At 39.3% G+C, this 23,184-nt stretch overlaps 1 protein-coding gene across 5 annotated transcripts in view; it reads right to left on the reverse strand.

Moving 5' to 3' along the window:
* LOC122540941 (flap endonuclease GEN homolog 1-like) overlaps nucleotides 1–23,184 on the reverse strand; it is a 57,240-nt gene that overhangs the window by 23,813 nt on the left and 10,243 nt on the right. For 4 of the 5 annotated variants that reach the window (XM_043677287.1, XM_043677296.1, XM_043677278.1 and 1 more), the window contains exons 2-5: nucleotides 13,060–13,254; nucleotides 11,277–11,469; nucleotides 6,479–6,655; nucleotides 3,181–3,291 (exon numbers count right to left, since the gene is read on the reverse strand). In XM_043677287.1, the coding sequence (XP_043533222.1) occupies nucleotides 3,181–3,291; nucleotides 6,479–6,655; nucleotides 11,277–11,469; nucleotides 13,060–13,220 (642 nt within the window). In that variant the 5' untranslated portion in view covers nucleotides 13,221–13,254. The remainder of the gene's footprint in view (nucleotides 1–3,180; nucleotides 3,292–6,478; nucleotides 6,656–11,276; nucleotides 11,470–13,059; nucleotides 13,255–23,184) is intronic. The other variant, XM_043677303.1, reaches the window with a different exon arrangement.

Genomic DNA, 23,184 nt, shown 5'->3' on the forward strand with positions numbered 1-23,184 from the left:
ACCAACATATAAACAAAAAGAAAATAGGTATTCAAAAATCTCAATCCAATGAAGTAGTTAGGAAGAAACTACAATATAATTGGATGTCTGGAGAAATATATAAACAAGGGAGCTGGCTAATGTAGTGTTATTATTTAAGAAAGGATGCAAAGAAAAGCCAGGAATCTAGACTGGTAAGCTTGATCGCCTGTGGCGGGTAAGCTGTTGGAAGGGATTCTGACGGACAGGATTTACACGTATATGGAAAACAAGGAATAGTCAACATGGCCTTCTGCGTGAGAAATCTTGTCTCACTAACTTGATTGAGTTTTTTTGAAGAAGTGACAAAAAAGAGTGATGAAGGCAGAGTGGCGGATATGGTATATATGTACTTTAGCAAGGTGTTTGACAAGGTTGTATAATCTATCATACAACTGATTAGCAAGGTTGGATCCTATAGAATCCGGGAGAGCTAGCCAGTTGTATACAAAATTGGCTTGAAGATAGGAGCTTGAAGGGGATGGTAAAGACTTGTTTATCGGACTGTTGGCCTGTGACCAATGGTACTATGCAAGCATTGGTGCTTGGTCCACTGATTTTTGTCATTATTATAAATGATTTGGATGTGGACATAGGAGGAATAGTTGGTAAGTTTGCAGATGACACCAAAATTGGTGGTGCAGTAGACAGTGAAGAAGGTTACCTCAGAATACAGATAGGTCCATGACCAGATAGGTCCATGGGCCAAAGAGTGGTAGATGGAACTTAATTTAGGTAAGTACGAGATTTTTTTTTGGTAAGGCAAAGAGATCTTGGGGTGCAGGTTCTTAGTTCCTTGAAGGTGGAGTCGCAGGTAGACGGGGTAGTAAAGAAGGTGTTTAGCCTGCTTGCCTTTATTGGTCAATGCATTGAGTATAGGAGATGATATAGGATGTCATGTTGCAGATATGCAGGGCATTGGTTAGGATATTTTTGGAATACTGCATTGAATTCTAGTCTCCCTGCTATAAGAAAAATGTTGTTAAACTTGAAAGGGTGCAGACAAGGGAAACTCTCTCTGGTGCTTGAGTATTGTAAAGTTACGGTGTTAAGACAGAAGGGATTGTATTTTTGCTGTGTTGGAGGTTTTGAGATGAAGAGGCTGAATAAGCTGGGACTATTTTCCCTGGAGCGACAAAGGCTGAGGGGTGACCTTATAGAGGTTTGTAAAATCATGAAGGGCCTGGATGGGGTGAACAGACAAGATCTTTTTCCCAGGTAGAGGAGTTCAAAACTAGAGGCAATAGGTCTAAGATGAGAGGGAAAAGATTTAAAAGGGGCCTCACAGGCAACTTCTTCATGCCGAGAGTGTTGGGTGTACAGAATGAGCTGCTAGAAGTAGCAGTGGAGGCTGATACAATTGCAGCATTTAAAAGACATTTGGATTGGAAGGGTTTGGAGGGATTTGGGCCAAATTCTGGCAAATAGGACTAGATTAATTTAAGATACGTGGTTGGCATTGACAAGTTGGACCAAAGGCTCTGTTTCTGTGCTGTACAACTCTATGACACGAATCAATAAAGTCAGATTGTGTAACAGACTAATTACTTCGCTACTGGGTAACGATTTTAAATCTAGGGTTTTATCTGGAAACTTTAAAATCTTTAGAAACATTGTGAAAGCTTTCATAATAAAGTAGAATACTTACTTGCTGCATTAGAATTCAAAACAACATAATTTCTAATTAGCAAAGCTGCTAGAACTCAAGTGGAATAGATATGCAAGTCACAATTGGTTTAATTAAAAAATAATTCTCTGTAGCATTCTGTGAAATGTGTTTCACCTAAAGCAGGTTGATGCACTCCAGAAGTCTACCATAAATGGCAGTGATAATCAAAAGATGCCAATATATTGCGGGGACATATTCAACATGTAATGATTCCAATTGATGTTACTATCGGACACATCAGATCTCAGACTGAAATCTGGCTTGACAGATCATAACTTGTTTTTATTTAACAAAGTGATCTTTCACAGAATCACAAGCATACAATGCTGCAGATTTGGTTACAATTGTGAAATAGAATTTTCCTATGCAAAAGAAATGCAAATAAAAAGCAATAACCATGCCATTTACATGTAATACATGTTGTAAGATTTTGAAAATACAGCAAAAATACAATCCCTTCTCTCTTAGCATCATAACTTTACAATACTCAAACACCAGAATTCCCTTCTCCATCACATCTATAGTGTTGACTTAACTGTTTCTTTTAACTTCAGCCCTGGGAGTTTGATAGCTTCTTCCTTGATTATTCATACAACTGAGCTGAGACTTTAGCAGTTTCAAATACTGATTACTGAAACACACAATTCCGAAGAGATTTGACAGGGTGGATGCAGGGAGTATGTCTGCTGTTGTGGGGCAGGTTAGAGGCAGGGGCACAGTTTTAGAGCAAGAGGTCTCCCTTTATAAACCTGAAATGAGAATTTTTTTCTATCAAAGGGTCATTAGTGTGCAGATTTCCATTCCCTGAAAAGCAATGGGTGCTGGGCCATTACATTTATTCGAGGGGGAGTTAGATAGTTTTTTGATCAATAATGGAGTCAAGGATATATGGTTAGAAAGGAAAGCAGAATTGAGATCGCAAACAGATCAGGCTTGGCAGAGCTGGTTTGAAGGGCCAAATGGTCTACTCCTGTTCTCAAGTTCTAATTTCCTTTTCCTCTGTCCTCGACACAGGAATCATTATGAATATATCCTCCTCACTGACAAGGAGTTAGTTTGTTTTTATTGCAAAACCTTTAATGGTCTTTATATACCATATGTTCTACTGATAATCTATTTTGCAAATCTATGAACTATATAATTCTTTTATTAAAAATATTTTTTTTTACTTTCCTTAATATGCTTAATTATGAACTGCATCCCTTAGTTATCAAAATAACTTACTGAAAATTATGAAAAGTTCAGTACCAATGCAGACAACCAATTCACCTCCAATGCTTCCTCCCCCGCCCCAAACACACATTTGCTCTCCAATTTCTGTGTTTCTTATTTGTCAAACAAATTCATTAATGACAATGCATTCAATCTAAATTGCAGGTTTCTTTTAAATTTCATGTAATTTCAATTAATAGGAACTATGTTAAAACATTTAACTGCAGCATAGCTTTCTATTTTTACTGGTACAACACCTGCAATTTTGAACTGATTCATACCTTTGGCAAGTAATCACAGCCAAGTAAAATTGCGAAGCCAATCAATGCATCTCGATCAAGACCTAATTTGGAGTAAATTATTGTCATTTTATAGCAGTCCACGTGGGGATCCTATCAAAGAAAAAGAACATAAAATAATTAGTATTTTACTCTGATGAGTCAAGAAGCCAGTTATGAAAATGAAAGATCTGGTCACTCAATATTATATTAATGTTTAGCATGTTCCATGCACCAGATGGAAGCTTAGATCCTCTATGGCATCTAACAATTCCCCAGGTCAATAAACTATTCACACATAAAGAATTGTTAGCAGTAGAAAAATCCAGCACTTACCCAAGCTATTGGATATAAAATACATTGAGAGAAATTATTTGTTTAATATGATTTGATTTAATTAATTGTAGTCGTGTGTACCTCAATACAGTGAAACGTTTTGTTCACGAGCAATACAGGCAGATCATAGTAAACAAGAATATACAGATCATATGTTGGACTTACAGATGATATACTGCCGGGCATCAAAAAAAGAAATGCTAAAGCGTTTTGAATGCATTCTATTTTCCAGTCCAATGTGGATCCTAGTTTTAATAAACTGTCTACATTATATTTCTTCTAAGATAACCAGATGAAAGTGAGAGGTCAGATGGCTGAGTTGCCTGTCCAGTGTCAAGGTTTGTGACATCTGCTCAGGGCTGAAGTGGGTCTTGGGAGTGAGATATGGAGGATCCAGTAGTTCTGATACATGTAGGTACTAATGACATTGGTAGAATAAAGAAGGAGATTCTGCATAACTCCTGTGTGAGGGATGAGGTGCTAAATTAAGCAGAGTCTCATAGGTCAAAAGCTTTGGCATTATTGCCTGAGCAACATGCAAATTTATAAAGGGAAAATCAGACCAGTGAGGTCATTGTGTGGCTCAAAGACTGGAGTGGGATATTTGGGCTCTGGTTTGTGGAGCACTGGCACCAAGACTGGGGAAGGTAGGATCTACATAGTCTCCACCTGAACTGCGCTGGGGCTAGTGTTCTTGTGAACCACATAATCAGGGAAGTAGAAAGGATTTTAAACTGAATGATGAGGGCAAAGGATCAAGTTTTGGAAGATGTGGTAAAAAAAAAAAGAGTCAAGGTCGAAGAAAAGGAATTAATGAATTTAAGTCAACAAATCAATATGGTTAAAATTCACAAAAAAGAGTAAAGGGTTAAAACTAAAAGCTCTACATCTGAATGCATATAGCATTTGAAGCAAAACAGATAAATTGAGACTGCAAATAGAAATGAATATTATGATCTGATAGATATTACAGAGACATAACTGCAGGATGGCATGGACTAGGACCTGAAGCTTGAAAGATATAGGACATGCAGAAATGACAGGAAATTAGGGAAAGGTGCAGTGCTGGATCTGTCAGTTAATGACAGTATTAACACAATAGAGCAGGATGACTAAGCTCAGAAAATCAAGATGTGGAAACAATTTGGTAGGAATTAGAAATCATAACGTCGCTTGTGGGTGTGCTGTACTAACCCCAGAGCAATGACCATATATTAATGTAGGGTAGAAAGGAAGAAATAAGGGTAGCTTATCAGAAAGGAATGGCATTGACCAAGCAAGGTTTTAACCTACTGGCTGGAAGAGTCAGATGGGAAAAGGTAGTCTAGACGAGGAGTTCATAAAATGTTTTTGGGATAGTTTCTTAGAACAGCATGTTCTGAAGCTGATCAGAAAGCAGCCTTTACCAGAGCTGGTACTGTGCAATGATATAGGATTAATGACCTCAGTGAAAGTGCCTCTCGGTGACAATGGTTACAATATACTGAATTTTACATTCAGCTTGCAAATGACAGGAATGGTTCTGAAACTGCTTTTCCAAAATTTAAATAGGACAACTATGAGGGCATGAAAGCAGAGCTGGCTAAAGCTATTTGGTAAATTAAGTTAAAGGATCAATCAATGGAGATTCAGAGGCTGACAGTCTATTTCAGAATATACAGAATAGGTACTTTCCAATGAATAAAAGAAAAATTCCAAAGGATAGCCTAGAAATGTTAAAGATTCAAGCAAAGAAAACATATAACTGTGCAAAGAGGGGAGGCAGGTCAGAAGGTTGGACAGAATTTTTAAAAAACACCAAAGAATGAACAAAACATTAAGGGAAAAATAGGGTATGAAAGAAAGCCAACCAGAAATATAAAAGCAGATAACACACATTCATAAAAATAATTAAAGTAAATAAAATGTAAAGTGAATGTGTGTCCTATCGAAAATTAGTCTGGAGACTTAACAATGGAAAATAAGGAAATGACAAATGAATTTAACAGGTCCTTTGCATCTGCCTTCACTATATAGGATACAAGCATACATCTCAGGATTGTCCAGGAAATGAAGGGAGGAAGGAACTCAAGAAAATCACAATCACCAGAGAAGTAGTTCTGAGTAAATTGTCAGAGCCTTTGATTGGAAAGTTCTTAGGTCCTGATGGTATGCAGTTTTACAAGTAGCTAGTGAGTTTGGCAATGCATCGGTTTCAATTTTCCAAAACTGCCAGACCCAGAGATAAACCCATTAAAATTGAAGATAACAAATCCAAAAGGGTAGGGACTCATCAAACATGAAACTACAGACAAGTTAGCTTAACATCTGTCATAGGGAAATGATTGAAAGTATTATTAAAAAAAATTATAATGGGGCACTTCAATAAGTTAGTGGTAATCAGGCAACATGGTTTTGAGAATGGGAATTCATGTTTGACCGATCTGTTGAAATTCCTTCAAGAAGTATCACTTGCAATAAATGAAAGGGAACTGGTGGATGTACTGTACTTAGAATTTCACAAGGTATTTGAAAAGGTGCCATATCAAAGGCTATTGCAGAAAATAAAATTTCATAGTGTAGAGATAGCATATGAGTTATGACTCAATAATATACAGCTAAGGTGAATGAAGGAAAATGAAGGGAAATGATAAAAGATTGTACCGTACATCAAGAGATATTCCATTTCCCAGCAGATTGTCCATAGCATCTTTTAGTGGTAGACTTGTCTTTGTAGCTATTCATAATTGATAATTTACAAAACTTTCTTTAGCAGTCACACATTGGTCATTTGAGCTGTTTTCTTTACATTTGATTTATAATTTGTTTTCAGTCAGTTCTGAATTGCTGCTATTTTGTTTTGAGTTAATTAACAAAATGGGACAGTGACAGAAAATAAACAATGAGGGGAACATAATCCTCAACTGATTGAAATTTAGGTAATAGGTATAGATGATATCGCTAACATTATCACATATTGAGGTACCTTTGTGTTCATTGTAAAGTTTCTGTATACAGTTTGAGCTCCATACAAGAAAGCATCACCATCATTGGTGATACAACCATCAACATATCCATTTTCATTTAGGTAGGCACACATGGCTTCAGCCTCTCCAGCTGCACAAACCCATGGGATGCCTAAACAATCCAGCAGTTCACAACACTGAAAATAAAAACAACACAATTCATAATTACAGAAGATTTTTTAGTCAACATTTCTATTTGTCAAGATCTAAGGATTAGGAACATATATACTAACTTCTGTTATTTATTGATTTGGATATGTGCCAACAAGTTGTGAAATCTCTTTTTATTTAACTAACATATTGCTTTTCCCTTAAACTCAGACATAAATACAGTAAAAAAGAGGCAATTCGATGCACAATGTCCACGCTGATCATCAAGGATCTGACAACATCAATCTCATTTTCTAGTTTATGTCTTATATCCTCGGAGGCCCTGCGAAGCAAGCAAATACTTAAACAGAACTCAGGAACTTGAGTACTCCAGTGAAAGTCTATGAACCAGGTATGATCTGAGCATGCAACCATCTGATTTGGAATCAAGTTCACTATCGTTGCAATACAAGCCCACTCCATTGTTCTTCCTGCCAAAGTGGCTAAGTTCACATCTTCCCACATTGTATTCCATCTGACAAATTTATGCCCACTCACCTAGCCTGCCCCTGTATCTCTTTGAGACTTCTTACTCCTATTGACAACTTATTTTCCTACCTATCTTGGTGTCATTAGCAAACATAGGTACCATACAGTCAGTCCCTTCATCCAAGTCACTGACATGGATTGCACATAGTTGAAGGCCCAGCAAGGAACCTTGTAAAACTCCTCTAGTTACAGCCTGGCAAACCAAAAAGACCTATTTACTCCTTCCCATTAGCTAACCAATCCTCTATCCATGCTAATATGTTACCAAGTACTCTAAATACTCTTGAGAGGGACCTTATAAAATTTGACACTGATTACATAAAATGAGATTAGGGAAGATCACTAAACCTTATAATGTATGAAAAAGGAGCTGAATTAGGTCAGTCAGCCCTTCTAGCCTGCTCCACTATTTAATAAGATTATGGCTGATCTGTTTGTAACCTCAAATCCATATTCCTACTTACCACTGACAGCATGGCTTGATCAAAGAGGTAGGAATTAAGGAGTATGTTAAAGAACTAAATCGCGGTATAGAATCAGAGAAATTTTGGGAAGAAATTATAATTTAGAGTTCAGGCAGCTGAACATACAACTGCAAATGGAGGCGTGATTAAAAATGGATCTTCAAAACGCAGAGAGGTTCAAGATTGTGCGGCTGGAGGAGTTGGCAGATATAGGGAAGAAATGAAGGGAATTTAAAGCAAGGGTGAGAATTTTAAAATTGAGGTATCGTTTAACTGGAAACCAGTGTAGGTCAGTGAAAACAAGATGATGAATGAATGAGATTTGATCCAAATTAGATCACCAGCAGCAGAGTTTGAATGACTCAAGTTTATGTAGGGTTTTGAAGCATGATTCTTTGTTTATGTGGTAACATGAGGTGATTTAGAAATAATTTTGAATGAGCTTATCAAAACAAACAAAACTATGTTTTATAAAAAGCTCTATTTTTCAAATTTGAATTCTGCAACGATATTCAAATAGGCGCATGAATAGAAAAGGAGAAAGTGAGGTCTGCAGATGCTGGAGATCAGAGCTGAAAATGTGTTGCTGGAAAAGCGCAGCAGGTCAGGCAGCATCCAGGGAACTGAGGAAGGAGATATGGCTGTGGTAGCGAATCTGTTTGAGAATGTGGCTGAAGAGCTTCTGTGCAGAGGAGATGACCTGGGGAGTGCAGTGAGAGAGGGACTCACTGAAACCTTTGTAGAGGGAGAAAGAGAGCTTCTTCAAGGAAGGCATCCTTGTAAGAGGATTCGCAGTAGGTTGAAATCTTTGAGGAGAAAGTGAGGTCTGCAGATGCTGGAGATCAGAGCTGAAAATGTGTTGCTGGAAAAGCTATCCATTCCTGAAGAAGGGCTTATGCCCGAAACGTCGATTCTCCCCATTCCTGAAGAAGGGCTTCTGCCCGAAACGTCGATTCTCCTGTTCCCTGGAAGCTGCCTGACCTGCTGCGCTTTTCCAGCAACACATTTTCAGCTTGAATAGAAAAGGCTCAGCGGGATATTGGCCAAACACGGGCAAATTGGACTAGTTTAGCTTGGGAAACTTGGTCAACATGGACTGTTTTTGTGCTGTATGACTCTATTACTATAAATAAAATCACAGCGTCACTTAACCTAACAAACTCAAGAAAATCAAAAAGACAGCCGAGCCAGACAAAAATGCTAAAGAGGTTATCCAACAAGTTATGTGTTGCTTGTCTAAGAATTTTGCTACTATTCATAGCTATACCCTAAACATTTAGAAGTGCAAGTGCCAGGAGGGTTGATGTTCCTCAATGGATAGCTGGTTTACAGTGCTAATAAAACAGAAAATTTCCTTGAATGAAGACTTTTATAAACTTAATAACATTCAAGAATGATTAAACTTAGCATATTAAGTTGTTTCTTGAAAGGTACCAATTTAACATGTTGGTGTGGTGTAGTATGGTGTGGCTGATGCTGAGTCAAGATTTATGACTGGGAGATGTAATTACGAGGAATTAACTAGGCAAATGAATCAAATTTACTTATATGGAGAACCTCACACATAAGACTTTTGACACATTTTATCTTATTTCAAACAAATCAGTCAGAAAACGGAGGAACACCAAAATGAACATGATGAGGAAAGAAACAGCATCATACATTCACAGGCCACCAGTTCAGACAAAGACACCGTACAAATTTTACAGATACAGAAGCTTGAACACATGCACCAGCAGATTCAGGAACTTCTTTTTCCTGGCCGTTATTAGACTGCTGAATGGACTTTCTAGCTTCAAATAATACTAATCTTGCTAACGCTGATCTCACCTAACGCAACGTAACCTATATGCCTCTATGATTCGGAGATGCCGGTGTTGGACTGGGGTGTACAAAGTTAAAAATCACACAACACCAGGTTATAGTCCAACAGGTTTAATTGGAAGCACACTAGCTTTCGGAGTGACGCTCCGAATCACCTGATCGGCAAAATGCCAGGGCAAGGGACAAAATTGTTGAAGGCGCCAGATTGTTGGAGGGCAAGGGCACAGGCACACATAAGCCCAACCTGTTGGACTATAACCTGGTGTTGTGTGATTTTTAACTATATGCCTCTAAGTCTTTTTGATCTGTACATCCTTGCTTCCTATGATCTGCTTGTAATGCTCGTAAAAAAAGCTTTTTACAGTACCTCGGTACACGTGACAACAAATCAAACAATCAAGTAGGATCGGCAAAATGCCAGGGCAAGGGACAAAATTGTTGAAGGCGCCAGATTGTTGGAGGGCAAGGGCACAGGCACACATAAGCCCTGCTGCAGAAGGCTCAGAAGAGGATTTTAATTGGTCAAGCTGCAGAAAATGGCTGATGGGGGTACACACCAAAAAGCTTTGTGCATTGAAGTTTGCCAGAAAGCCTGTAATCCATATTTTGGAGCATGAAGGAGCCAGCATGAAAATGGCATAGCATTTTGTACAGGATTTGGAGGTCATACTTTTGAACATGGAAATAGTGGCCAACTGGAGGAAAACAATTTGAACCCAAACATAATAGAGCACCTGATGGCTAATGTTTCAGCTTCAAATGCAGCACAAGCAGCTACCACTAAATGTCTTAACGATACACAGAAGCTAAGGCCAAAGTCATGCATATTCAACTTTCTGTTATGCAAACTTTGAATGCTGTCATCATGTTTATAGATACCAATGTTCAAAGAACTTACAAAGTGGCAAAAGTGCGAAGGAAAACAAACATGCTGTCACACTCAGAATGACAGCATTTAGTGTCCCATAACAGTCTCATTTGAGAGGTATTATTTTACCATCATGACCAATTATTTTATCTGGGTTTTTTCATTCCATTGAATACCAAAGCTCCTGAATTGAATTTTGGCTCACTTAACTTTATACAATGCCTCAAATGCCCTCCCAATCTTATTGGAGATTCAGCCTTGATCACAGCACATATCCCTGCATTTAAAACACAAAATTTTGAATTATTTGCAGTATGTTCTAGTGTAGGAGGGCTATCACTAGGTAATTTAGAATTTTTCTCACAAACTAATTATTAGGGACTATATATGTATACTCTAAGTGGTCACTAACTGCACATGCCTGCATCAAAGTGGCATACTTTGCTTCAGAGGTGTATGTAAATGGCAAGATATGATTTTAGAACTCTAACAGTCTTCCTAATGCTCAGAAATTATCTTTGAGGAGAAAGTGAGGTCTACAGATGCTGTAGATCAGAGCTGAAAATGTGTTGCTGGAACAGCGCAGCAGGTCAGGCAGCATCCAGGGAACAGGAGAATCGACGTTTCGGGCATAAGCCCTTCTTCATTCCTGAAGAAGGGCTTATGCCCGAAACGTCGATTCTCCTGTTTCCTGGATGCTGCCTGACCTGCTGCGCTGTTCCAGCAAGACATTTTCAGCTCAGAAATTATCTTGTTTTATCCACGTCAACTTGAAGGATCAGTGAAGCAAATTCTTTAAATATGAAATGCATCAAATATTGTAGCATTCTGAAAACAAAGCTCAACCTTGAATTTGAATGTCTCATGTTGATTGTAAACTTCTACAATCATAAATAAGTTGTAACAAATATTTGCCTAGGAGCTTATGTTACGTTTTAAAATAAATGCTCAAAGAGTACAAACCTCTTTAAGGACAGATTTAAAATGGGATCTTTTTGTTCGAACAGTAAAGCTTCCTTGCTTTCTGGCCAAACCACGCCTTGCCTCATTCCGTTTATTCATTGTATCAATCTTCAGTTTTGGTGCATTTCCCTCTACCACAAAGACAAGTCTCACATCCATCAAGGTGAGACATGAAATACGAAAAAACAAATTTCTAAAATTAAAGCAAAACATGGATCAACATCAATATTGAAATAAGAAAAGAAAATAGGTTACAAATGCTAAATATCGAATAAAACCAGAAAAATCTTGATCAAAGGTTAAACAAGAATTGTGAACTTGCTTTTCTCTTTACTAATGACTGATCCATATTTTTCAGTTCCCCTTTTGCTCAGCATCAATAATAAGTATAACAATATGGCAAAATGACTACGATATTAATTCCTGATCCAAAGATAATTTGCAAATCTGAATAATTATTAAAATACATTTCACATTGTATGTCAATTCTGAGGGTGCTGGCCACATAGAAATGAGAAACCAATATAAAATTATTTTGAATCAACCTGCTTGAACATGATGTAACATACTTCCATGGCAGGTGGGATATTAATTAGGAGAAAGTGAGGTCTGCAGATGCTGGAGATCAGAGCTGAAAATGTGTTGCTGGAAAAGCGCAGCAGGTCAGGCAGCATCCAAGGAGCAGGAGAAGGGCTCATGCCCGAAACATCGATTCTCCTGCTCCTTGGATGCTGCCTGACCTGCTGCGCTTTTCCAGCAACACATTTTCAGCTCAGGTGGGATATTAATCCAGACTTTCTGCCCCACAGGGAGAAGCATTATCAACGCACACAAGATGTTGCTTGTTTAAAGAATACTATAATTAGCAGGATGGAAGAAATTGGATATCCATCCTCTTTGTGTTGAATCTTCAGCTTCATATGCTTGTGCTGATTTTATTTTTGCATAATTAAGGAAGCACACCTGTCTGTTTCTTCATAATTTAAACCTTGCTTAATAATTTCAATCTGATTTTCATTACCACCGTTAACACTGTCCTTGTTTTCTCTTCTTTCCTAATCTAACAGAGTTCAATTTCTATGCAAAAAGAACTGGCATGACTTACTTGGTCTTTGTCTCCACATTATTGCCAATCCCAGACTTGAACCAGTCATTAGCAGAGTGAGAATATACTAGGGAAACCTTTCCTTATCCCTCCCTTTATGAAGTATCTCGTTTATCTACTGGCATACTGAAATCAAGTCAAACCAAGTAAGAAATCAGCAAAAAAATGTTCTTGTCATTGTGGCACAAGTACTCCATTGCTCTTAGAAACCAGACATTCTGTAATATTGACATGTATCATAAACCTCATGGGAGACAGTGTGTAGTGGCAATATCATTGGAGTAGTAATTGAGATAGCCAGAGTAAAGCTCTGTGAGCGCGCAAAACTCTCCACAGCAGCTGGTGGAATTTAGAATCAATTAATAAGCTGCAATTAATACTACCATCTGGAATATAAAGGTAGTCTCAGCAATAGTGACTATCATTGAATGTTGTTAAAAATCCATCTAGTTCACGGAAGTATCATTTCATATTTTAGTTCACTAATGTCTTTAAGTAAGGAAATCTGCAGTCTTTACTTAGCTCACCTATATGTGACTCACAACAATATAGTCAATTTTTAACCATCCATTAAAATGCCAAGCAAATCACTCAATTCAAGGGCAATTAGAGATGGATAGTAATAGATGCCCACATCCCATGAAAGAATGTTAAATACTTTTTAAAAGTCTAAGTTACCTGAGATGTGGCTTGACAACAGTTCCGATCATGCCTTTCACAGTTTGAGCCTCACAAACCCATAAGCTCATATCCACAGCCAACGTTTTCCCTTTTAGATTCTGTAGTGGAACATATTCTTTAACAGGCTCTAATATTTGCCACAAGTCATTCACTCCCATGCTTCCAGCTTCTAATTCTGAACACTGACTCTTCCTATAAAAAAAAGACAAAATATAAATCTTACTATCAAAGTGAACCATCAACATTGTGTAATATAGCCAAGGAGACAGATGCTTATTTCAGAATTCACAAACTCTCAAATCGTCAGTGTGGCTCAGTTTGTAGATTTCTTATCTGAGTCAAAATGTCATGGCCAAGTCCCATTCTGAGATTTGAGGATGATACTTCTGTCCAGTATGATGGAAGCACTGTATTGTCAGATATGGTGTCTTTTAAATAAGATTCGAAAGCAAAGTTTTGTCTGCTGCCTCAGGTGAACTTAAAGTACACTCGGGCATGCTGCCTCAGGTGAACTTAAAGTACACTCGGGCACACTTATAAAAGGTAAGGAAAATGCCCATGAGGAGGTCGTTGCTTCTAATATCCTGCTATGCTCAACCTGTACCATGTTTTCTACTTTGCAGAAGCAACCTGACTGCAAAAGTATGTTATAATTACTTTAGCACGTCCTAAAGCTGTGAAGGAGCTACAGAAATGCAAGTTCTTTCCTTAGGATCAATGCAGTTGCATATCAAGCAAAATTAAACAAAACCCTTAGATGTTTTAATGTCATTATATGACAATTCAAAACGTGTTTGTAGAGTGTGATCCAGACACTATTTTCTGATTTTTCTCCACATTATCATGCCCATGCTCCTCAGGCGTTTCTGTGGATCAGGACTGTCTTGTGTGAAAAAAGACACATTTGCTCTGAGTTTAGGATCCCCATTTTATTTGGGGAATGAAAACTATATTTCCTCCCACATACTATTTATTGCTGATGAGGCAAGGTTTTGAAAGCACAGTGAAAGTAGGATAAATATGGTATGATGTAGTGGCGATTACAGAGACATCATTGCAAGAGACCAGGTTTGGGAACTGAATAGCCAAAGATAGTCAGTTTCAGAAGGATAGGCAGCAGGATAAGGAGGTGGTGGAGCTTTGTTAGTAAAGGATTAAATCTGTACTGTGGCAAGAAATGAGCTAAACAAATAAAAGTAAATATGCATAAGGACAGATTTGGCCCTAGTGAACTGATTAAGAAGACTAAAAGGAGTAAAAGCGGATGAACAGTGGCAGATATTTAAAGAAATATTTTCCAATATCAGCCTGAAACAGAAGCAGGTATATGTGGACATAAAATAATCCAGATCATTAAGCAGACAGACACACAGTACTGAAACAGACTTTTCAGTCCAACCAGTCCATGCTGAACATAATCCTGAACTAAATTAGTCCCATCTGCCTGCTACTGGCCCATATCCCTCAAAACCTTTCCTATTTATGTACTTATCCAAATGTGTTTTAGATGTTATAATTGCACTAACATCTATCACTTCCTCAGGAAGTTCACTGCATACGCAAACCATCATCAATGGAAAATATTTGCCCCTCATGTCTTTTTAAAAATCTCTCTCTTATCATCTTAAAACTGTTCTCCCCGCAGTCTTGAAATTCCCCCATCGTGGGTAAAAGACAATTACCATTAACTCTGTCTATACCCTTTGTTATTTTATAAACTTTCATAAAGTCGCCTCACAACCTCCTACACTTCAGTGAAAAACATCCCAGCCATTCCAGCCTTTCTTTATAAGTTGAACCTTCCATATCCAGCAACATCCTGGTAAGTTTCTTGTGAACCCTCTCCAGCTTAATAACATCCTTCCTACAACTGGACACATTGAGCTTCTGTTGTATTTTATACACTATGCTAAATCATGAACTTACCTCCTCTAAGTAATCTCTGCATTTAATTCCATAAACTATAAAGCACAGCATACATGTTGTTTAGCTGCAAACTGAAAGGTCCAGATCTATATTTTTCTGTTACACCCTCTAGTCTTAGACTCTTTAAACTGTGAAAGTGGGATAGAGAGAACTATTTTCCTTATTACTTTGAAAACATCAATAAATCACCTCTGAGATTCTAGGAACTACAATCCTTGTTTGTGCAATCTCTCACTGTAGTTTAATCTCTGGAGTCAGATAAGTATGCAATGCAGTTGGCTTGAGGTAAGTAAATCCTAAGATGTGATGTCTAATCACATTTAAGTGTTTGAACTAGAATTTTTATGTTATAACTGCAGCATAACTTTTATTCCTCCTTAGATGTGATTTTCCTAGAAACAAAGAGGCAGCACACTATCAACTTTGTTGACTATTTTCTGGACCTGTTCATGACATTTTAACGACCTCTCGACATGGATTCCAAATCCTTTTGGACTGTCAATATTTCTAGCTTTTGCTATTCAGAAAGTACCCTGTTCCATTTTCTTTTAGGGTTTTTCAATCTAAAATGGACAATTGCATATTTGCTGATAACTGAAATCCATTTGCAACAGTTTGGGCCATTTACTTAATTCATTAGTATCTTGTAATCATAGTTATACAGCATAGAAACAGGAATTTTAGCCACTGTCTATACCGACCAACAAACATCAAGTTACACTAACCCATTTACCTGAACTTGGCTCAAAGCTTATTTTGTCTTAGAATTTTAAGTACAAATCCAGATGTTTCTTAAATGTTGCGAGACTACCTGCCTTCACCATGTTCTCAGGCAGCATATTTCATATTTTTACCCACTACAGGTGATTTGTTTTTCCCTCAGGTCCCCTGTAAACCACTTACTCCTCACCTTAAACTTACGCCCTCTGATCTTAGGTGCATCTGCAAGGGGAAAATTCTTACAATCTACCCTGTGTATGCCTTTCATAATTTTGTATACCTCAATCGGATCCCCTCTCAGCCCTCTCTGCTCAAAGAAGAAACAAACCCAGCCTATCCAATCTCCTTTTATAGCTTAGGCTTCTGAATTAGGCTTATTGTCACATGTACTCACATGAGTACAGTGAAAAGTTTACAAGTCGTCACTTATGGTGCCATCTTAGGTACAAAGGTACCTGGGAACAGAATTGTGGTATAAAGCAAAAAAAAAGCTGAAAGGTTAAACAGAACTATTTTTCTACTTTTTAGTAAGAAGGACTGTAAACAGTTCAGCACCACAGTCCATAAGCACCTAGCCATGCTGGGCTCGCATTTGCCACAAGGACTCAACTTCTCCTGCCTCAGCTTGACCTTGCCATTGCCCTGGGCTGCCTGCTCTTACCACCTTGCAGCTTGTTTCTGCTATCGCCGCCACCACAGCAAACCTTTCCTTGCTCCCACTCTCGCTGCCAGCCAGCCCAAGCAACACCCTGGTGAATCTCCTCTAAACTCTCCAGTGTAATCACATTTCTTCCAATAGTATGATGACCAGAACTGCACACAGTTTAACCAATGTTTTAATAAGACTTCCTGGCTCCTATATTCCAAGTCTAGGTAATAAAGACAAGCATCTCGTATGACTTCTTTACCACCCAGTTAAACTGGGCTGAAATCTCAGGGGGTCTATAGACTTGTGTGCCAAAGTCCCTTTATTCCTTAGTAATCCCTAGGGACCTACTGTTCATTGTGTAAATCCATTCCTTATTGGATTTCCCAAAATGCATTATCTCTCACTTATCAGGATTAAATTCCATCTGCCATTGCACTGCCCAATTTATTGGCTGATCAATTTCAGACTGCAGTCTGAGACCATTCTCCTCACTATGAACAGCACTACCAATTTTCATTTACCTTTGTATTTTTATGCTTCCATTTTCAATCTAGCCTGTGTGTCATCAACAAATATGGGGACATGGCTCTCCATCTGATCACTGGAGCCGTGACTAAATATGATCAATAGTTATGGTTCCAAAACTGATCCTCAGTGAGCACAAATTACATCCTACTAATTAGAGTACATGCTCATAATCTGCATTTTCTCTATGGCTGCCTGCCATTTTTAACAATCAATACGGCATATACATGCTTCTTGTAGGATTTTCTTGCCTTGTGCATCAGGTGTACTGAGCCTATTAGCAACAAATGTAGGAGAGCTTCAATCCATAAATGCAAATGCAGCAAGATGATTAAGTGGCAGCAGGAAGCAAAGCTGATGTACAGAAATGAAGCGGAAGGAAGCAACCATGTAAAGCACAACCACCAATGCCTAAGGCAGCAGGGCCAGAGGATGAATGGGAAACGAGGCTTGCAAGGCCAAGAAAAAAATTAAGTCTGCAAAGGAGGATAATGAGGGTAGAAGAGGAAAAGGCAAAGATAGGCAGCTAAGGAAAGAGGAAGGTGGTAAAAGGGAATGGACTGCAGTGTGGGAAATGTAGTTGCAAAGGGAAGAGAGTAGTTTTGAACTAAAAAAAAGAGTTGTTTATTGTATGTAAATTAGTACTGCAATAGGCACTATCAATTTGATAATTTAATGCGAAATAGTTTTATTCCATAAAGCTTTACATTTGTGTTACTAGAACTAAAGTATCTCAAATTGTGAATTACTGGAAATACATTAGAAATAAACGAGACTTGGAAATATATCACTGTTCCTTCAGTGCTGCTGGGGCAAAATCCAGAAATTTGCTCCAAAAAGATATTGCAGCCTACATCAAATGGGCTGCAGCAGTTCAAGAATGTAGCTCACTGCATTCTTTTTCAAAGACAATTAGGTAATAAATGCTGACCCAGCCAGCAACGCCCACACCCCATGACTGAAAATACAAAACCATGAAATCATGTGGCTTTATGGGTGTGTCACATTTTTTCTTTACACATGTCTGATATCTTAAACCAATTTAAATACTATAGTGACTTGGAATTCTTGTTGTCTTTGTTGTGACTTTGTTTGGCATAGTTTGATGATTTTGTCTCTAACAGTCGAAGTACTCCAAACAAGAACACATATAAAGAAGGGAGTCTTACAATATGAGTACATCAATTAATAAAGAAATTCGAGAATAAAAAACGGGATGCCTGAATATGAAAAAGTAAACTTCGAGAATATCGCAAGAGGACCCCTTCAAAATGAAAATATTTTAACTTGCGGTATAGATACATCAGCTCCCTTTGAAAGCTAGTATATAACTCATGGTCTCCATCTACAGACCGAGAGATGCCAGCAGGACAGTTACAACTAATTTCACATTAACATTAATCCTTTCAGAAACATTAACTGATGCAACACCAGCTGCATTATGCAACAGCATAGTGTATATCACAAGGAAATAAGTAGTCTTGTAAGAAGGATACTCAGTAATCACTGGTTACTCCACTTTTCAAATTGATGGGTAATTCAATTTGGCAAAGGTATTGGGGGAGGGATGTTTTTACAATATAGTTGGGACAGTTTCTTAAAACAATGTGTTCTGAAGCTGGCCAAAAACAAGAATATTTGGACCTGATTATGTTATATGTGCCATAGGTCTGGTCTAGTCCCAGAACCTGTGCCGCCGCAGTTACCCGGGACATCTTCCACTTTATGTGGAGATCAAAGATGGACCGATTCTGGGGGGATCTGTACCGTTGGGACGGTCTCCACCTGAACCAAACTGGTACCAATGTTCTAGTGAAGAGGATAAATAGGGTGGTCAGTAGGACTTTAAACTTCTGAGTTGGGGGGGGAAGAGAAAGTGAAAGCGACAGGGAGTATGGAGTTAAATGGAAAGATAAGCAGGAGGATAGCATGTATGTGGTGGATTTAACCTTGAGGCAGATTAGGAATGCAACAAAAAGGAAGGATAACTTAGGACATCTTATGACTTCCAATATCTCTAATGATAAGAATGTTAGCATTAAGGCACTTTACCTGAATGCTCGTAGCATTCGTAACAAAGTAGATGAATTAACGGCACAGATCATCGTGAATGATTATGATGTGGTAGGCATCACAGAGACATGGTTGCAGGGGGTTCAGGACTGGCAGTTAAACATCCAAGGATTTACAACTTATCGAAAAGACAGGGAGGTGGGCAGAGAGGGCTGCCAGACCTGCTGAGCTTTTCCAGCCTTTTCTGTTTTTGTTTCTGATTTCTAGCATCCACAGTTCTTTCAGTTTTTGTAAAGGATTTTTAATCACCCTACCAACCTGTCATGCTACCTTCAGGGATCTGTGGACATTCACCCTTACTTCCTATACACCTCTCAGTACTCTCTCATTAACTAAGGCAAAGAAATCCCCAACAATTAATCTCCCAAATGTCTCATTTCACTCTTCTCCAGATTAAATTCTGTTTGCCACTGCCCCAGCCACTGACCAGTTCATTGAAATCTTCCTGCCATATCCACTCCCCTCTTCACTGTCACACATCAAACTTCTTGATCATAGCTCTTGCATTTAAGTCCAAATTGTTATTTATACTAGAAAGAGCAAAGGACCTAATGCTGAATATTGTGGCTGACAAAGGAAGTCAGGAAATGTATCAAAGAACAAGAGAGATCCTATAAAGTGGCCAAGAGCACTGGGAAATCAGAAGATTGGGAAGGCTACAAAAACAAACAGAGGATAACAAAGAGAGAAATAAGGAAGGAGAGGATCAAATAAGAAGGTAGGCTAGCCAGTAATATTAGAAATGATAGTAAAAGTTTCTTTCAATACATAAGAAACAAACGACAGGCAAAAGTAGACATTGGGCCACTTCAAACTGATGCTGGAAGGCTAGTGAAAGGAGAAAAGGAAATAGCTGGGAAACTTAATAAGTATTTTGCGTCAGTCTTCACAGTGGAAGACATGAGTAATATTCCAACAATTAAAAGGAGTCAGGCGGCTGAGTTGAGTATGGTTGCCATTACAAAAGAGATAGTGCTAGAAAAGCTAAAAGGTCTTAAAATTGACAAATCTCCTGGCCCCGATGGGCTACATCCTAGAGTTCTGAGGGAGGTGGCTGAGGAAATAGCGGAGGCGTTGGTTGAGATCTTTCAAAAGTCACTGGAGTCAGGGAAAGTCCCAGATGATTGGAAGACCGCTGTTTTAACCCCATTGTTCAAGAAAGGATCAAGACAAAAGATGGAAAATTATAGGCCAATTAGCCTAACCTCGGTTGTTGGTAAAATTCTAGAATCCATCATTAAGGATGAGGTTTCCAAATTCTTGGAAGAGCAGGGTCGGATGAGAACAAGTCAACATGGATTTAGTAAGGGGAAGTCGTGCCTGGCAAACCTGTTAGAATTCTTTGAAGAGGTGACAAGTATATTAGACCAGCGAAACCCAGTGGATGTGGTCTATCTAGACTTCCAAAAGGCCTTTGATAAGGTGCCACAAGGGAGGCTTCTGAGTAAGGTGAGGGCCCATGGTGTTTGAGGTGAGCTACTGGTATGGATTGAGGATTGGCTGTCTGACAGAAGGCAGAGAGTTGGGATAAGAGGTTCTTTTTCGGAATGGCAGCCGGTGACAAGCGGTGTCCCACAGGGTTCAGCGTTGGGGCCGCAATTGTTCACGTTATATATTAATGATCTGGATGAAGGGACTGGGGGCATTCTAGCGAAATTTGCCAATGATACGAAGATAGGTGGACAGGCAGACAGTATTGAGGAAGTGGAGAGGCTGCAGAAGGATCTAGACAGTTTGGGAGAGTGGTCCAGGAAATGGCTGATGGAATTCAATGTGAGCAAATGCGAGGTCTTGCACTTTGGAATTTATCTCAAGAGGGTTGGAATATAAAAGCAACGATGTGCTACTGAGACTTTATAAAGCTCTGGTTAGGCCCCATTTGGAGTACTGTGTCCAGTTTTGGGCCCCACACCTCAGAAGGGACATACTGGCACTGGAGTGTGTCCAGTGGAGATTCACATGGATGATCCCTGGAATGGTAGGTCTAACATATGAGGAATGGCTGAGGATCCTGGGATTGTACTCATTGAGTTTAGAAGGTTATGGGGATATCTAATAGAAATTTACAAGATAATACATGGCTTGCAAAGGGTGGATGCTAAGAAATTGTTTTCGTTAGGCGGGGAGAGTAGCACCCATGGGCACAGCCTTAAAATTAGAGGGGGTAAATTCAGAACAGAAATGCGGAGACATTTTTTCAGCTAGAGAGTGGTGGAATTCATTGCCGAGTGCAGTGGAGGCCGGGACGCTAAATGTCTTCAAGGCAGAGGTTGATAAATTCTGGATGTCACAAGGAATTAAGGGCTATGGGGAGAATGCAGGTAAGTGGAGTTGAAATGCCCATCAGTCATGATTAAATGACGGAGTGGACTCGATGGGCCGAATGGCCTTACTTCCACTCCTATGTCTTATGGTCTAAGTGTCACTACGTACTGAGGGTCTACCTGTCCCCAGTGTTGCGAAGGATGGGCCTGGCCTCGCTGCTGCAGAATGCTTCAAATGGTTGGATTGCTCCGTATCACCTGTCCTTCATGGAGAAATTTATGAAGAAAAACACCTTTGACCACAAGTCCATCAGGAAGTGGTCAGCACATAGTGTCCTCGAGACCCTGCGGGAAAAGGAGAGGGCGGATCCTGTTGAGCAGTTCCCTGGGCAGACTGTCAAAGTCATTTGGCAGAATGCCTCATGGCCAGAACTTTCAAGCAAGCACTAAGACATGGCTTGGCTGGTAGTGAGAAGGGCTCTGTCGGTGAGATCCTTCATGCATGCCTGGACTCTCTGCCCCACTGCGCACTGCCCTCGAAGGGGCTGTGGAGGGGACGAGACTGTCACACACCTCCTTCTGGAATGTGCCTTTGCAAAAGAAGTCTGGAGAGGATTGCAGTGGTGTTTGTCGAGGTTCATCACGAGCAGCTCCATGACGCGGAACTCCGTGTTCTACGGTCTGTTCCCCTGAACGCACACTGAGACGAACATCAACTGTACCTGGAGGATCATCAACTCGGTGTAAGACGCTCTTTGGTCTGCCCGAAACCTGTTGATCTTCCGATTGAAGGAGTTGACCTCGACTGAGTGCTGCAGAATTGGCACTTTCCAAAGTCCAGGATTACGTGCTGAAGCTTAGGTCTGCTGCTGCCAAGGCGCGGTGGGGAAAGACCACTGTATAAGGTCTACCTGCCTAAGAAGAACAGGGCCCACTCAATAATTGGGTTCCGCTGATGCCTTAGCTAAACATCTGGATGGTCAACATGCAGACTCGTACATAGAAACGATTCAGTCTTATCTGTGTATGTGAAGAAATGCAATGTATACATATGAATGGTATCATCAATTGTATAGATATCAAAATATTTTTATGAATAAAATATATTTTTGAAATAAAAAATTTGGACCTGATTATGTATAACGAAAAAGGAGTAACGATAATACGGGAGAATTTGATTTTCAGTTTGAGAGTGAGGAATGGGATCTATAACATGTGTTACAAACTTAATTAAAATGACCACAAGGGTATTAAGACAGTCAGCTTAAAAAAATTAACTTGATTAAGTAGTTTAAAAGTTATGATGGTATGATGCATAGAAAACAATGAGCTGAATGGTCTCCAGCATCAATATGATAAACAATGGCAGACTGTTGAAAGGTAGGGAAGAAATATGCATGTGGAGAGTATTGTTACAATTCTGACTTGTGTCTTTTAGGCGGTAGACAGGTAACGGGAACTCTAAGTGAATTACTTGCTTTAAGATTCTCAGCTGAAAATGTGTTGCTGGAACAGCGCAGCAGGTCAGGCAGCATCCAGGGAACAGGAGAATCGACGTATCGGGCATAAGCCCTTCTTCAGGAAGGATGTCTGCCCGAAACGTCGATTCTCCTGTTCCCTGGATGCTGCCTGACCTGCTGCGCTGTTCCAGCAACACATTTTCAGCTCTGATCTCCAGCATCAGCATCACTTTCTCCTTTAAGATTCTCAGCCTCTGACCGACTTGTTGTATTCAGTATCCAGTTGAGCTTCGCGTCAATACTATGATATTGATAAGGTGGTATTCAGCTCTGGTAATACAATGAATGTCAAGAGGTGATGATTAGATTTTCTCTTGTTGAAGATGGTTGTCACTTGGCAGTTGTGTGACACAAATGATTCTTGCCATTTGTCAGCTCAAGCCCAGAAATCATTTGAACATGGAGTGCTTCAGTATGTGAAGAGTCCCAAATGGTGCTGAACAAT

Source organism: Chiloscyllium plagiosum, chromosome 3, assembly GCF_004010195.1.
Source record: "Chiloscyllium plagiosum isolate BGI_BamShark_2017 chromosome 3, ASM401019v2, whole genome shotgun sequence".
In the NCBI taxonomy this organism is placed as follows: Eukaryota; Metazoa; Chordata; class Chondrichthyes; order Orectolobiformes; family Hemiscylliidae; genus Chiloscyllium; species Chiloscyllium plagiosum.